The sequence below is a fragment of the Monodelphis domestica genome, chromosome 4 (genome assembly GCF_027887165.1).
Source record: "Monodelphis domestica isolate mMonDom1 chromosome 4, mMonDom1.pri, whole genome shotgun sequence".
NCBI lineage: Eukaryota > Metazoa > Chordata > Mammalia > Didelphimorphia > Didelphidae > Monodelphis > Monodelphis domestica.
In genome coordinates this window covers 353140954-353154155 of record NC_077230.1, presented here as the reverse complement: position 1 = coordinate 353154155, position 13202 = coordinate 353140954, and the positions used below count along the sequence as shown (strand labels likewise).

The following is a 13202-nucleotide window of genomic DNA, read 5'->3' as shown; positions in this document are numbered from 1 at the left end:
TGAGAGGGAGTGAAAGCTTTTCCCCCAGGTTTTTACCCTCACAGATAATTAAGAAATAAGGCAACTATAGCTAAAAGATAGAATCTTTCCCAGGTGGGGCCTCAGGGTCTAGCTGCTAAGATTAAAAGTATCTGTGCTATATTTATTTTTAAGGGGAAAAAGAGAAAAAAAATTGAACTTACCTCTCACAGCTGTGAAGTGGAGACTCAAGCTATTAAAAGCTGACTGAGGGAGAGTCACAAAAGTAAAGGAAAAGTTTAAGAAAAGTAGAAGGATTGAGGGTATTTCATCACAATTGTCATGGTCAGCCAAATAAAATGTAAGGGGGAAAGGAGGTTATTTATAAAAGGGTTGGACTAGATTATTTAAGAGTATGGTTGACAGGAATTAAATTTATTCCAAAGAGATTTATTTACAATTCATTTACAAAATGTAGAAAGAGTGAAGTAAGAAGATCATAAAGAACATAGGGTAAGTCATCTAGTTTAAGCACTAAGCAATTTATTTCTGACCCCTAGTCTAACCTGGGAAGAAAGAGTTTGTTCTTAGCTGGCCTCTGCAAAGAGGAGGACCTGGGAAAAACTGTCTCAAGGGGCTAGTCTCTCCTGAGGCTAGTTTCCTCAGAAAAATATCCAGGAAAGGAGTCAGCTCTTTCACTAACACATGTCAGTCCAACAGTCTCATCAGGAACAGGGTCTCAGGTCCACCCAGCTGATTTCTCTTTCAGCCTCCACTTCAAAGAATGAAGAAGTGTCCCTTACAGGAAGTGAGCACTCCTTTTAAAGTCACTTCTTTTGCATCACTTCCTGTGTCTCCCTCCACTTTTTACATGGACATAGTTTAAAACCTTGCTTAGGACTGCCCAGGAAGTAGTCAGTAGATTCTGATTTGGCACCCACTATTGCACATGTGTGTCACAGACCTCCCACTTAATGATTAAGTGGGATGTTTATACTTTTGGTGATTAGATCTAAAAATGGGCAGATCTACCCACTCAACTTTAAGTAGGGTGTTTTAAAAATAGGCAGGGGTTACAATTTAATTTCAGTTACAAATTAATTACAATTTAATCTTCACACTTTAAATGTCAACTTTTCTATTGAGATGTATTTTCTTTTCTTCAGGAATGTTTGAATGTCCACTTTTTCATTAAATATTCATTTCCCCCTGTAGTATTATACTCAATTTTTCAGGGTAAGTTTTAATCCTAGCTCATTTAACTTCCGGAATAACACATTCCAATCCTTTTACTCCCTTAAGGAGATAGCTCCTAAATCTTATATTAATATGACTATGACTATGATATTTGAATTTTTTTGGCCATATTTTCTTCATGATCTTGGGATTCTGAAATTTGTCTATAACCATGAAATTTGCCAGGAATTTAAATTTTGGAATCTCTTTCAATAGGGAATGTGTATATTCTTTCAATTTCTATTTTACCTCTAGATCTAAGATATCAGGGTTGTTTTCTTTGATAATCTCTTGAAATATAATATTGAGGTTTTTTATTTTGATTATTGCTTTTAGTAGTCCAATAACACCTCTCCTTTTTAAAATAAATTTACCTTTGATCTTAAAAATCAATGCTGTGTATTAATTCCAAGGCAGAAGAGTTGTAAGGGTTAAGCAATAAGGGTTAAGTGATTTGCCTAGGGTCACAAATCTGCAAAGAGTATGAAGTCAAATTTGAACCCAGGACTTCCCATCTCTCAATCCACTAAGCCATATAGCTTCCCCCATTTAATAATTCTTAAATTATCTTTTCTGGAGCTATTTTCTAGGTAAGTTGTTTTTCCAGTGAAATATTTTACTTTTTCTTCTTTTTTCCATTCTTTCAACTTTGCTTTATTCTTTTTTGTTGTCTTACAATTCATTAGCTTTCAATTGCTCGATTTTAATTTTTAAGAAATTTTTTCTTCCACGAGCTTTTGTAGCACCCCTTCCATTTGATATAGTCTACTATTTAAAAGTTCTTTTCACTAGTAAATTTTGTTCCTCTTTTATTATGAGGCCAATTCTGTTTTTTGATGATTTTAAAAATGTCTTTTACCTAGTTTTTATTATCTTTTCATTTTAACATATTTTTATTGTTTTTCTTCTACCACTCATATCTAGAAATTTTTGTTTTGTTTTTTTTTTTTAATTAGAATTTTTCCTTGAATTTTTGGCTAGAGTGAACTTCATATTTCCTTCTGAGTTTTGTTCTTCCTTGCCATGGAAATAGCTTCTTAAAGTCATTTTTTTTGGTCATTTGCTCATTTTCTAAGTCTATTTTTTGATTTTGCAACTTTATAGTCAAATTAGACTGCTTAGCTGGGTATAGGGTACCACTGTCCTTAGCTCAAGGATTTTCCATGATTCTATTTTCAGCTAATTTTGGGGCATTTCAAGTTTTGGAGGCTTCCAAAGTGTTGAAAACCAGGGAAAAGTATACTTTATACTACTCTCTTTGACTGCATCCCGGGCCTTAATCAATAAGGGCATCTACTCCTTTACATTCGTCAGCATTTATGCTTGTCTTGGCCATGGAACTATTACCAGATATTCTGCTCTTTTGCAGTCATTAGTGTTAGTGCTCCTCCATGCCTTGGAACTATAACCAACGACAAGATTTCCTCTTCATCCTGGAACTGCAACCCAGACCTGAATATGGCCAATAGACATGCCAATCAGTGCTAGATGCACCCAGTTTCTGCGAAATTGTCCTGTGCAATTTATTTTTGACAAGTTGTCTGACCCATTTCACTTCTCTTATCTGAGAGATCTTGAAGCTCTTGTTGCTTCTGTCACATGGGCTTGGGGCAAGTACCCACCCTGGTGTGGGAACCCTATCCTCCTGACTTCTTGAAATATTTTAGCCTGGAAAAATGTCTCAACCAGACATTTTTTTGGCTGTGCTGCTTCAGAATTTGAACTGAGGTATTATTTTAAAGTTGTTTGTAAGGAAATGTTGGGTGAATATAACGGGGTTCCTGACTCTCCAACCCAATAACTTGTTCTTAAAAACAAGACCTATATAGAATCCAAACATCTATAATGATAATATCTTGAATATTTTACCACAATTTCCCACTGATACCTGTTAGGCTAAATTTACCTCTTTGTATTAATTCTTTTTTCTTTAATAGGCATTCTTTGAACCTTCGAGTACAGACCTTTGAGGAAATAGGGCAGACTGCTGTCCCATCTTGGATTTTGTCTCCTTTAAACTTTTAAATTTTTTAAATGATATTCCTATATTTCATTCATCTCTATGATAATATGGAATTTATGCCCATATGTGTGTGTGTTTGCATAAATCATCATCTCTGTCTCCAATACATTTTACTTAAATTCTATTGATTATATTTCCAATACTGCTTGCAAATCTGACCAGTTTTTTTCTAGTTATGGACCCTCTCTAGCCAGGATTCTGTAATATATTTTTTTTTCCAAGCAGAGGCCTACAAATCTAAGTTCTATCATCAAATTTTAAATAGCTCCTTTCTCTCCTCACAATTTTAATTTTCTTTTGGATCCCTTATTTTCCAATGGCAATAGTGAAATAAATAAAAAAAAAGAAACAAAAAACTCCTGTTGTCTATATGGTACAATGGAACAATCTTCATAATAACTGAGAATATTTTTTTAATTATTCAGTTATTATCATTTAAGTTCAATCAAAAGTAGATGGGTATTTTCCATTTTGATAATTCTTAGGAGATTCTCAGTGATATTTTAAATTCAATTTTATAAACTCTATTAGATTACTATTCAAATAAATCAATCATAATAGATATTTATTATGTGCCAACTGTCTTCAAAACATGCAATTATATGATGTATGAGACAATTTTTATTGGACAAGCTATTTTGATGAATAAAGTTTGCATTCTATCAGAAAAATAAATAATATGAATTTCCATATCGTGATTATTTTTATTAAAACATTTTAAAATACAATTACTCTTTGCTTATTGAAGAGAAAAATGACAACAAAGTATGCTTGCAATATTTTCAGTCCAATATTTATTGGCACTAAATTATTTTCCAAAATTTTTTTCTCTTCATTTGCAGTGCAGGAAAATAATATTATTATATTTTTTAGAATACATATACTCTGTAAAGGGATGCCTTCTTGCATTGAATTTATAAATTACTCATGTGTTGCATGTGCCTTTCTAGATGAATGAAAGTGTATGTCTATTTCCTCTTCCTATTAGATTGGCATATCCACATAAGCAAGTACTATATTTCCCTATAACATTGGAAGTTCCTGAAGATCTTCAACATTGATTTAAGAAAGGACCAAGGAAATTTTTTTGAGAATGAGAACCAGGCCCAGAGACAGGAGGTCCTGCATTCAAATGTGGATTCAGACACTTCTCAACTGTGTGACCCTGAACTAGACATGTAACCCCCATTGCCAAGCCCTTACCATTCTTCTGCCTTTAATTCTATTGTTTTGATTTTAAGTATTGATTCTAAGTCAAAAGGTAAGGGTTTAAAAAACAAACAAACAAACAAAAAACAGTGATGCCTGATGGTTATCATGTCCAAAATTTCAGAACTTCTTAGGGTGTAGCATCCTAAGGATTCTGACTCTGATTTCCTTGGTCTTGATGCTATAGACAATGGGGTTAAGCATAGGGGGCACAAGGAAATGAAGATAAGAGAGAAGCATATAGACCTGGGCTGGCATTTTTTTCCCAAAGCGATGGATCATGGATAGGCTGACTAGTGGTGTGTAGAAAAGCAGGACAGCACAAATGTGTGAAATGCAAGTATTCAGAGCCTTGAGTCTTTCTGTATTGGATGCAATGCTCAGAACAGTATAGAGAATCAGCACATAGGAGAAGAGGATCAGCAGAGCATCAAGCCCTAGGGTGGAAAGCATTACAAAGAGACCAAGTGCACTATTGACCCTAGTATTGGAGCAGGCCAGCTTTAGAACATCTGGGTGGACACAGTAGGAATGAGAGAGGGTGCTAATGGATCGGAAATTGAGGCGGTTAAGGAGAACAGGCAAGGGAAGATGAAGGACAGCACTTCGAGTGACAATAGCCAACCCAATAGCACCAATGCGCCAGTTGGTAAGAATAGTGGCATAACGCAATGGCTCACGAATGGCAACACAGCGGTCAAAAGCCATGGCAAGAAGCACAGCAGATTCAATGACTGAGAAGGTATGGATAAAGAAGAGCTGTGCAAAGCATGTAGCTGAATTTATCTCTCTATGTCCCAGAAGGAAGACAGCCATCATTGAGGGTAGAGTAGATGCAGAAAGACCCAAGTCTGCCATTGAGAGCATGGAGAGAAAAAGATACATGGGGGTGTGGAGGCTAGGCACTGTCTTCACAATGTACATGATGGCAATGTTGCCTAGAAATGAGAGGAGGTAGATGGAACAAACTGGGATAGATGTCCAGTGGTGGGCATGCTCTAGTCCTGGCAGATCCATCAAGATGAAGATGAAGGAGCTGCTATTTCTTATGTTGGGAATGACCATGGTGACCTAGTGTGCTGTTAGCCTTGAGGGAAACTGTGGAATTGCAGAAATAGTCTTGTTGGCCGTTCTTCCTTTCAGCTGCTGCAAAGAAAGCCAACAGGACTCACAAATAATGGCTCCTGCCAGGTGTACTCTTCTCTCCTTCTTTTCCTCCCTTCTTATTGAACCTTTTCCCCAGTATTATTTTCTATTCCTGCAGATATACAAGTGGGCATAATGGTTTAATGTATTAGATTATTTTGTCATGAAGTATTTGCAAAATGTATTTCTTTTGTTCAATATGCTCTTCTGTAAGAACTTTATTAGAAAAAAAAATTCTGGAGCATTTTCTTACTGAATAACCTTGTAATTATGCCAAACTGCTAAACAATGATGGGGCAACTTAATTGAAGACTTATTAGATAAATAATTAGACCTGGTGTGAAAATTATTCTTATTGTTCCAGGTCTTCAAAGTAATTATATAAGAATCTTCCTTGACATCTCTTCTGAAAGAAAGAAAAATTTAAATAAAAAATTCAGAAATCACTATTCATTAAAAAATCCAATAATTAGAAGTGGAGTCAAGATGGCAGCTTAGCAAGCAGCAAAAGTTCAGACCTCATGGAAGACCCTTCCTTAACCGATACAGACTGAATGCTCCTAGGGCACCGAAATTCAGTCTGAACAACAGGACAGAAGCGGGGAACCCTCCTTCTGGACTCAAATCAAAAGGTATGACCCCCAAAAGCCAGAATCCGAGAATACTCAGGGCTAAGGGGAAGGCAAAGCGAAAGTCCCAGGACCCCTCCCACACAACCCAGAGGGCTGAGCCCCCAGCAGCAGCGGTAACCTCTGAACAGGCAAAGGTGCTGGTTTGGAGGGTCTACCTTGTGATCAGCAGGGCTCCAGGCTCGGACCATCCAGCTTGGACAGTGGGGAGGAAGGCAGGGAGAAACGGGGCCATGGCTGGGTCCCTCCATTGGGCTCCAGTCTCACCGTTGCCTCGGGGCACATCCAGACCAATCCAGTTAAACATAATCCCATCAGAACTCCTCAGAGTTTAGGGAGGCAGGCAAAGGCACTTGCAGACAGTGGAGAAGCAGCTAGAAAGAACTGGAGAGAGCCTGGGCGGCCCAGCCTTCCAGGAGTCTTCAGAGCCTCAGAGCTTCATACCACATACAGCCCAACCCAATTGAACTCAATCCAATCAAAAGCCTCCAGAGGACAGGGAAGCTAACATTCCTCCCCTAGAGACTGTACCAAGAGATCTGACAAAGCTCCAAGAGGGGAGACTGACAGCTCCAAAACCAAAACAAAATGAGAGGAGCAAGAGCACAGCCAAATACGGGGAGCAAAGAAGGGGTAAACTCGAGCAAACAACAGAAAAAGAAGAAAGAAATAACAATAGACAGTTTCTGCACAGGTAATGAGCAAAGAGCAAATGAAACAGAGGGGGAGGACCCAGCAAAGGAAAAATCAGAAATCCCAGCGAATTGGATACAGGCTTTGGAAGAACTCAAAATGCAATCAAAACACAATTAAGAGAGGCTGAAGACAATTGGGAAAAGAACTTAAAAACTAAGATAAGTCATCTGGAAACAGATAATAGTGTCTTGAAAGCCAAAATCAACCAGCTGGAAAACGTGGCAAAGGAGATGAAAGATGAGGCAAAGCAGATGAAAGATGAGGTGAAGAAGATGAAAGATGATCTCCAAAGAAAATCCGACCAAAAGGAAAAGGATGACCAAAAAACTAAGAATGAAATCCAGTCTTTAAGAACCAGAATACAACAACTAGAATCGAGTGACCTCAGAAGGCAGCAGGACACTATAAAACAAAACAAAAAGAATGAAAAAATTGAGGAAAATATGAAGCATCTCATTCACAAAACAGAGGATTTAGAAAATCATTCAAGGAGAGACAATTTAAGAATTATTGGCCTACCAGAAGACCATGACAAAAGAAAAAGCCTGGACATTATATTACAGGAAATTATTAAAGAAAACTGCCCCAAAATCCTTGAACAAGAGTGAAAAGTGGAGACTGATAGAATCCACAGATCACCTCCTGTACTTAATCCCCAATTGACAACACCCAGGAATGTTATAGCCAAATTCAAGAACTATCAGACCAAAGAAAAGATATTACAAGCTGCCAAGAAGAAGTCATTCAGATACCAAGGAACCACAGTGAGGATAACTCAGGTTCTGGCTGCATCCACACTGAAAAAAAGAAAGGCATGGAATACGATATTCCGGAAAGCAAGGGAACTAGGTCTACAACCAAGAATCAACTACCCAGCAAAACTGACTATATTCTTACAGGGGAAAGAATGGTCATTCAACAAAATAGAAGAATTTCAAGAATTTGTAAAGAAAAGACCAGACCTGAACAGAAAATTTGATGTCCAAGCACAGAACTCAAGAGAATCATCAAAAGGTAATTAAAAAAGAGGGGAAAAAAGAAAAACAAAAAAACATTTTAAGAGATCAATAAGTTAAAATGATATGTATCCCTATAAGAAAAGAGGTCATTGGTAACTCCTAAAAACTGTTGTTATTACCTGGGCAGCAAAAAGAAGTATACTTAGAGGGAACAGCAACAAACTGTATAGGATGAAAGGACAAGACATAAATAGGTATATAGATATATGCATGCAAAAATACATATGCATGAGTATTCATATATATATATATATATATATAACTAGAGCTTAAAATAGGTTAATATTAAAAGAAATGGGAACAGAAAAAAATGGGGGTAAATTTATATGTCATAAAGAAGCTCATGGTGGGAGGGGGTAGAACATCAATACACTGGAAGGGTAAAGAGGTCAGAGACAGGAAATACTCAACTTTTACTTGCTTTGAAAGTGACTCAAAGAGGGAAAAACAATCCAATCCATTTGGGGGCAGAGAATAGATTTGCACCCTATAGGGGAGTAGAAGGTTAACAAAAGGTCTGGTGGGGAGGGAAGTGGTACAAGAGAGGGAGGGAGCGGGAGTGGGGGTTAATTTTAGAAAGACTACAGGGAAAATAAGGGGGGGATAAATAGGGAATGGGGTAGAAAGGGAAGTAAAATAAGGGTGGGAACAAAGGGGACTGTTCAAAAGCAAACATTGGTGTAGAAGGAAATAGTGAAAGAAGAAAAGGCAGGTAAAGGAGCAGAAATACTGGCTAAGAGACAGAAAGGAGGATCAGTGGAATAGACTTGGCGTAAATGATCTCAGCAAGACACTTTATGAGAAACCCAAAGATCCCAGCTTTTGGGACAAAAATCCATAATTTGATAAAAACTGCTGGGAAAATTGGAAGACAGTGTGGGAGAGATTAGGTATGGATCAACACCTCACACCCTACACCAAGATAAATTCAGAATGGGTGAATGACTTAAACATAAAGAAGGAAACCATAAGTAAATTAGGTGAACACAGAATAGTACACCTGCCAGACCTTTGGGAAGGGAAAGATTTTAAAACCAAGCAAGACTTAGAAAGAGTACAAAATGTAAAATAAATAATTTTGACTACATCAAATTAAAAAGTTTTTGTACAAACAAAACCAATGTAACTAAAATCAGAAGGGTAGCAACAAATTGGGAAACAATCTTCATAAAAACCTCTGACAAAGGTTTAATTAATCAAATTTACAAAGAGCTAAATCAATTGTACAAAAAATCAAATCATTCTCCAATTGATAAATGGGCAAGGGACATGAACAGGCAGTTCTCAGCCAAAGAAATCAAAACTATTAATAGGCACATGGAAGAGTGTTCTACATCTCTTATAATCAGAGAAATGCAAATCAAAACAACTCTGAGGTATCACCTCACACCTAGCAGATTGGCTAACATAACAGCTATGGAAAATAATGAATGCTAGAGGGGATGAGGCAAAGTAGGGACACTAATTCATTGCTGGTAGAGTTGTGAATTAATCCAACCATTCTGAAGGGCAATTTGGAACTATGCCCAAAGGGCGATAAAAGACTGTCTGCCCTTTGATCCAGCCATAGCACTGCTGGGCTTGTACCCCAGAGAAATAATAAGGAAAAAGACTTGTACAAGAATATTCATAGCTGCACTCTTTGTGGTGGCCAAAAATTGGAAAATGAGGGAATGTCCTTCAATTGGGGAATGGCTGAATAAATTGTGGTATATGGTGGTGATGGAATACTATTTTGCTAAAAGGAATAATAAAGTGGAGGAATTCCATGGAGACTGGAACAACCTCCAGGAAGTGATGCAGAGCGAGAGGAGCAGAATCAGGAAAACATTGTACACAGAGACTGACACACTGTGGTACAATCGAAGGTAATGGACTTCTCCATTAGTGGCAATGCAGTGTACCTCAACAATCTGTAGGGATCTAAAAAACACTATCCACAAGCAGAAGATAAACTGTGGGAGTAAAAGCACTGATGAAAAGCAACTGCTTGACTACAGGGGTGGAGGGGATATGACTGAGGAGAGACTCTAAATGAACACTCTAATGCAAATACCAACAACATGGAAATGGGTTTGAATTAAGAACACATGTGATACCCAGTGGAATTGCGTGTGGGCTATGGGAGAGGTGGTGGGAGGGGAGGGAGGGAAGAAAAGAAAATGATCTTTGTTTCCAATGAATAATGTTTGGAAATGACCAAATAAAAATAAAAAAAAAGAAAATCCAATAATTAGAACTAGTGATGGAAGGTGAGAACAAAAGATATCTCTGTTGCATGTTAAAAAAAATTGGAGGGAAGAGAATATAATAAGGTATATTACATCTACTGTAAATTACTACCACCATGGATTGAAATAGGGTATTCAGAAAAACAATTCAGATTCTACAATGTAGATACTTTTTTTTTTTTTAAAGCTAGAAAAGGCATTTTGGTCATAAGTCAATGGCAAGATTGAAGGTAAACTGCCAGGAAAAATTTTAACTGTAAGCTAAAAGAGGTAGGGGGATCTAGGAAGCTATATTTTTTATTTTTAATCAATGGAAAAAATTAGTTAGAAAAATGCCAAAAACAGTTAAGCATTAGTGGGAGTGATTCAAAGTATACCTTTAACTTTTTCTATCATGGAACCCACCTGCCTTCCTATTAGGCCAGATTTCCTTATTTAATTTATTTAAGCTTATTTCACAGATAGAGTATTAAGAGGATCAGAGGGCTGCTCCACCCTGGTTATAGTGATAATGAGAACCTGAGGGATCTGTCAGAGAAACACTCATAAAATATTATGGCTACAGATTCCATTGTCACCCTTGTAAAGAAGTTCTCTTAGTCCTGTTGGGTAATTATGATTAAATCAGCCTCAAGTTGCTAAAGGTAAAACATCCAGAAACTAATGTTCTCTATGAACTGGCTATTCTGACAAAACAAAGAAGTTAGCAATGAGACAACATATGTGATTGCCAAGAGGAACATAGATATGGTGACTGCAATCCAAAGATTATATCAGTGTCTTTTGCTGTATATGTGATCTAGAAGGGTTTGAGAGTGAGAGAGACTATGACATCTTCAAAACAATCAGCTGGACAGAGAGTGCTCTTGGAAATATACATACTTTTTTGCCCCTACATGGTACTATTCATCTACTTCAGGGTGTGCTAAGGAGACAAGATCAATCCATGAATAAAGATGATAACTGCTAGAATTTTTACAATGCTTTAGAGTTTTCAAAGAGTTTTATAAATATGATCTCTTTTGTTCCTCATAATAACTCTGGGATATAGATGATATTATTATCCACATTTTGCAGATGAGAGGATTAAGGAAGACTAAGATTAAATGACATGCTCCAGGAAACATGCTTAGTAAATATCTGAAATTGGATTTGAACTAATTTCTTCCTAAAGTCAGATACACTGGCCCAATTCCCTGTGCCTACTTCATGTCACAATGAGAGCATAATGAAACAGAAACATACACACACACACACACACACACACACACACACACACACACACACACACACATACACACAAGTCTTCCTTTAGCTATCTGGCTTTGATTAAAGGGGATTTTTTCTTGTAGACAATTCTTAGTTCCTTTTGGCTTCAATTTTAATACTTTTTTCCCTCAATTAAACATAAAATTAAATATGCACATCCACTGAATAAGTAGCACATTAAGGGGATGTTTCAATTCAAAATCATATTAATGAGGATAAAAATAGCACCTACTTGAGGATTTTTGATTGTGAGAATTAAATGATATAATACTCATGAAGCCTTTTGCAAAATTTAGTGTTATATTAACATTAATTATTATTTCATCTCCCTTCTGCCCTTTGGATCAAGAGATAGTCTTCCATCTGTCATTTTCAGAACTGCCTCAAAAATAATTATTGAAATGACAAATATTAGTATAAAGTCTAGATTTATAATTCCATTGGAATAGTGATATCCTGATAGGGTAACTACTTCCTGTGGACCTCAACATCTCTGTAACTTACAATTTTAGAGAATTGTTTAGAAAATATGTGCCAAACACTTGGGGGCCAATATTACTCCCTGAGTATAGCCTGAACCAGTCTAAAATATAATTGGTGTTTAGCTAACTAAATAAAAATAAAATAGAACATATATAAAATTAATATATAGTTTCCTTTGGCACTAAGCAGCTAGCAAGGATCCTTTATGTATAGGTGAATGGTCTTGTTTTTATTTAATATTGACCTTGGTGCTCTAATCACTGAGAAATAACTTTCCCATTACTACATAAACCAGTATTTATGAGAGTATACTTGGACACAAGTCTTTCTGGTTTAAGGCCAGATTTCTGTTTATTATCCCTAGGTACTACCTTCAGAAGATAAGGTTCCCCACAAGTTTATTGTGCAATAGTTTGGCTGTGTTAAAAAGGACTTAAACCTGATACTGATTAAAGAGAGTAGTAAGGAATCAAGGAGAAAAGACTCATGAAAATTAAGGGATGGGCCTGGGTTGGACATTGGGTGGCATCAAAGGACTCAGGCTTAGAGGGAGAGATATCTCCTGAACTAGACAAACTGCTTCTCTCTCTGGCACTGTAATAGTATCCCAGAGGTCTCAGTTCTGGAATCTAACCCTGTAACCTCCATGTCATTACAATAGAGTCCAGAACTTGATGATTCAATTTGTAAACTCAACCTTGGATTTCAGCAGAGCACAAGTGGCATACCTATGCCTTTAAGAGGGAAAACAGACACATCTACATTCCTTCAGTGTTTAGAAGAAAGCCAGAGACAAGGATGGAATAGGGACAATTTTTCTAGGCACAATTCATAACTAAGAAGCTTGGGAACAAGGGGACCATAGGTTCCCTGTTCTCACCAATTCAAGTATTAACAGAGAGGAGTAGTGTTTAAACCACCTTGGAGTATCCTTTATGGTTTCCAAGTGGCATCTGCATCTTGACTTTGCATAGCGAGGCTCAGAGTTGGCTAGGTCGGAGAGAATGAATCAGGAACAGAGAGAGAGGTCGAGGATACCCTACTTATGCAGGATCTAGAGCAAAAAGGATCAACTTGGTCATTGGCATCTATGAAGATTGGAGTATAGAGAGGAATGCAATAGGAGATGGGAAATAAAGTCAATACTTCAAAGACCATTTGGAGCTGGAGCTGAAGCTGGAGCCCTTAATCATGACTTCAGGGTCAAGAGGGAAATCAAAGGTCATCTAGGCAACATTTCCATGAAATCCATCAACTCATAAATAGTATGATTCTAACTCCACAGTAATGGTCAGGGATGGAA

At 37.1% G+C, this 13202-nt stretch overlaps 1 protein-coding gene across 1 annotated transcript; it reads right to left on the bottom strand.

The window, feature by feature from the left end:
* Positions 1-4486: 4486 nt before the first annotated feature.
* On the bottom strand, positions 4487-5491 carry LOC100021392 (olfactory receptor 51G2-like). Its single transcript, XM_001373529.3, has one exon. It carries the CDS (start codon positions 5489-5491, stop codon positions 4547-4549), a length of 945 nt encoding a protein of 314 aa, XP_001373566.1. The 3' UTR covers positions 4487-4546.
* Positions 5492-13202: the final 7711 nt, after the last annotated feature.

What these genes read in the sequence shown, in the direction of transcription:
- LOC100021392 (XM_001373529.3), bottom strand. Translation starts at nt 5,491, where the DNA reads ATGGTCATTCCCAACATAAGAAATAGCAGCTCCTTCATCTTCATCTTG.